The sequence below is a fragment of the Mus pahari genome, chromosome 15, assembly GCF_900095145.1.
Source record: "Mus pahari chromosome 15, PAHARI_EIJ_v1.1, whole genome shotgun sequence".
Classification (NCBI taxonomy): Eukaryota; Metazoa; Chordata; class Mammalia; order Rodentia; family Muridae; genus Mus; species Mus pahari.
In genome coordinates this window covers 54631002-54633284 of record NC_034604.1, presented here as the reverse complement: position 1 = coordinate 54633284, position 2283 = coordinate 54631002, and the positions used below count along the sequence as shown (strand labels likewise).

General features: G+C 51.1%; 1 protein-coding gene across 4 annotated transcripts in view; it reads left to right on the top strand.

Moving 5' to 3' along the window:
- Tcof1 (treacle ribosome biogenesis factor 1) overlaps positions 1–2283 on the top strand; it is a 33283-nt gene that overhangs the window by 8391 nt on the left and 22609 nt on the right. For all 4 annotated transcript variants that reach the window (XM_029547140.1, XM_029547139.1, XM_029547142.1 and 1 more), the window contains exons 4-5: positions 1002–1063; positions 1936–2122. In XM_029547140.1, the coding sequence (XP_029403000.1) occupies positions 1002–1063; positions 1936–2122 (249 nt within the window). The remainder of the gene's footprint in view (positions 1–1001; positions 1064–1935; positions 2123–2283) is intronic.

Sequence of the window (2283 nt, the reverse complement as noted above, 5' to 3'; positions counted from 1 at the left end):
ACTCACTCTGTAGACCAGGCTGGCCTCGAAATCAGAAATCCACCTGCCTCTGCCTCCCAAGTGCTGGGATTAAAGGCATGCGCCACCACTGCCCGGCTCCCCTAGTTCTTGAGACAAGGTCCTGATATGTACCCCAGATTGGCCTCAAACTCAGCAATGACCTGCCTCAGCTTTCTGGGTGCTAGCATTATAGGCAGGTGCCCCTGTGTCTGGCTTAATTTAAGAGTCCCCTGAAGTATTCATGGGCCACATGATGGCGTGAAGCATTCTCTTCAAAATAATGTATGATGGGGAAGGGAAAATGAGACAGTGGATGAGCTAAGGCTGCCCACGCACGGGTTGATAGAAGTTACAATAACAGGTGAGGCTGTATATCATACACACACACACACACATACACATACACACACACACAAGCTGGAGCTAGGTGACTTTTGGTGTACTTCTAGATATTTTGAAAACTTTGCACATGTGCAGTAAAGGAGCCAGGAAATGAATTCAGTCCTGCTCTCTTTAGCGATAAATTCTTCCCCTGAATGCCGGAGATCTAAAGTACCATTTCTTAAAACCCTTGATAGTCTGAATCTCGGTGTCTCCAACTAGTCCCAGGCTCCTGAGTCAGCACCATTGACATCCACATAGCTTCCTCTATGGCCTGGGGCTGGCTGCCTGTCCACTGCCCTGCCTGCTGGTGACTATCAGGACTGATGGTTGGCACCCGAGCCAAAGAGTAGCCACCAGAGTCAGGCATGTCTTGTGGTGATGGGTGGTAGGATTGTAAACCTGTCCTTTCCCTCTGAGGAAAACGGAAAAACTGGGAGTCCCTCAGGGATGCAGGTACGGTAACCATGGTGAGTTCTTCTCATGGTTCTGGGCTAGGCCTCAGGTCCTCATACCAGCACCAAGCAACCAGTACCAGTAAGACCATTAGATGGCATAAAGTCTGCCCATCGTCTTAGATGAGAAGAGCCCGCTGTGCTCACAGCATTTGTGTCTTGCAGCCCCAAGACCGACACCTGTCAATTCTGCAGCCGCAGCTTTGCCATCAAAAGTAAAAGAAAAGGTGAGTTATTTCTGGGTTACTTATAACCTGTGGGAGCTGTATCCAGTGGAGCATAGCCTGCCGTGTCAGGATAGGGTCGTGAGGTTCAGCGTGTGTCTTCAGGTGTCTATCTTCAGCTAGCTGTGCCTCAGGTGCCTTTTCTGTGATACAGAAGTGATGATGCCTTAAGCCACACACTTGAGCCGGGCGTGGTGGCGCACGCCTTTAATCCCAGCACTCGGGAGGCAGAGGCAGGTGGATCTCTGAGTTCGAGGCCAGCCTGGTCTACAGAGTGAGTTCCAGGACAGCCAGGGCTACACAGAGAAAGCCTGTCTCGAAAACTGAAAGAAAAAAAAAGCCACACACTTAAGCAAGCGCCTTCCTCTGTTGTCCCTGCACCCACTCACTGGTTGTATGAACAGCTCCTCTCCAGTCCCTGGTGTGCTACTAGGCCGTCTGTGCCATCATAAGGAATGCACTGTACACATTTTCTAGATCAAAAAATACTTTAAAGATGTCATTTTCCAGTAATCCATAAACACGGTTGCCGGCACATACATGACTGTGTCACCTGAACCAGGAGACAGCTATCAGGTGTAAAAGTAATGATGAAATGATAGTGTCACAGGGAACTATAGCTTAATGTAAAGTAGGAACCACTCTGACCCAGAAGCAGTAATGCTCCCTTAATGCTGTGTGGAAGGCATCTTAGTCCTGCTGTAGAGAGACGACGAACCAGTGGACTGTTGGAGGCCAGAGCTGGCTGCTGTTAGTCTATGGGAGGGGTGGGACACTCCCAGAGCTCGGAAGTGGCCTTGTAGGACCCAGTGTCCAGCTGACGCTTTTCACGTGACCTGTTATGAGAGAGTGCTCATCCCTCCCGTATTCTGTAGGCCAAGACCAAGACAGCCAGCAAGACGGTGAACTCTGCGCCGAGCCCTGGGTCCGGAAAGACAGTGGTCCACCTGCTCTCCGGGAAGTCAGCCAAGAAGCCAGCGGAGCCCTTGGCAAACACTGTCTTGGCCTCAGAAACTGAGGAGGAGGGCAGTGCACAAGCCCTCGGACCCACTGCCAAGTCTGGTGAGACCCCCCTGGAGCCTGGGGCAAGGGGGCAGGACTCAGAGTAGTCCTGTGGTGCTAGTCCAGAGTGTAGCACTGTGGTGCTATACTTACTCTGAGACATTCTGAGTGTGGGTTTGTCTCTGACAGCCAGAGTCTTACAGTAGCCATTTCCACCTTTT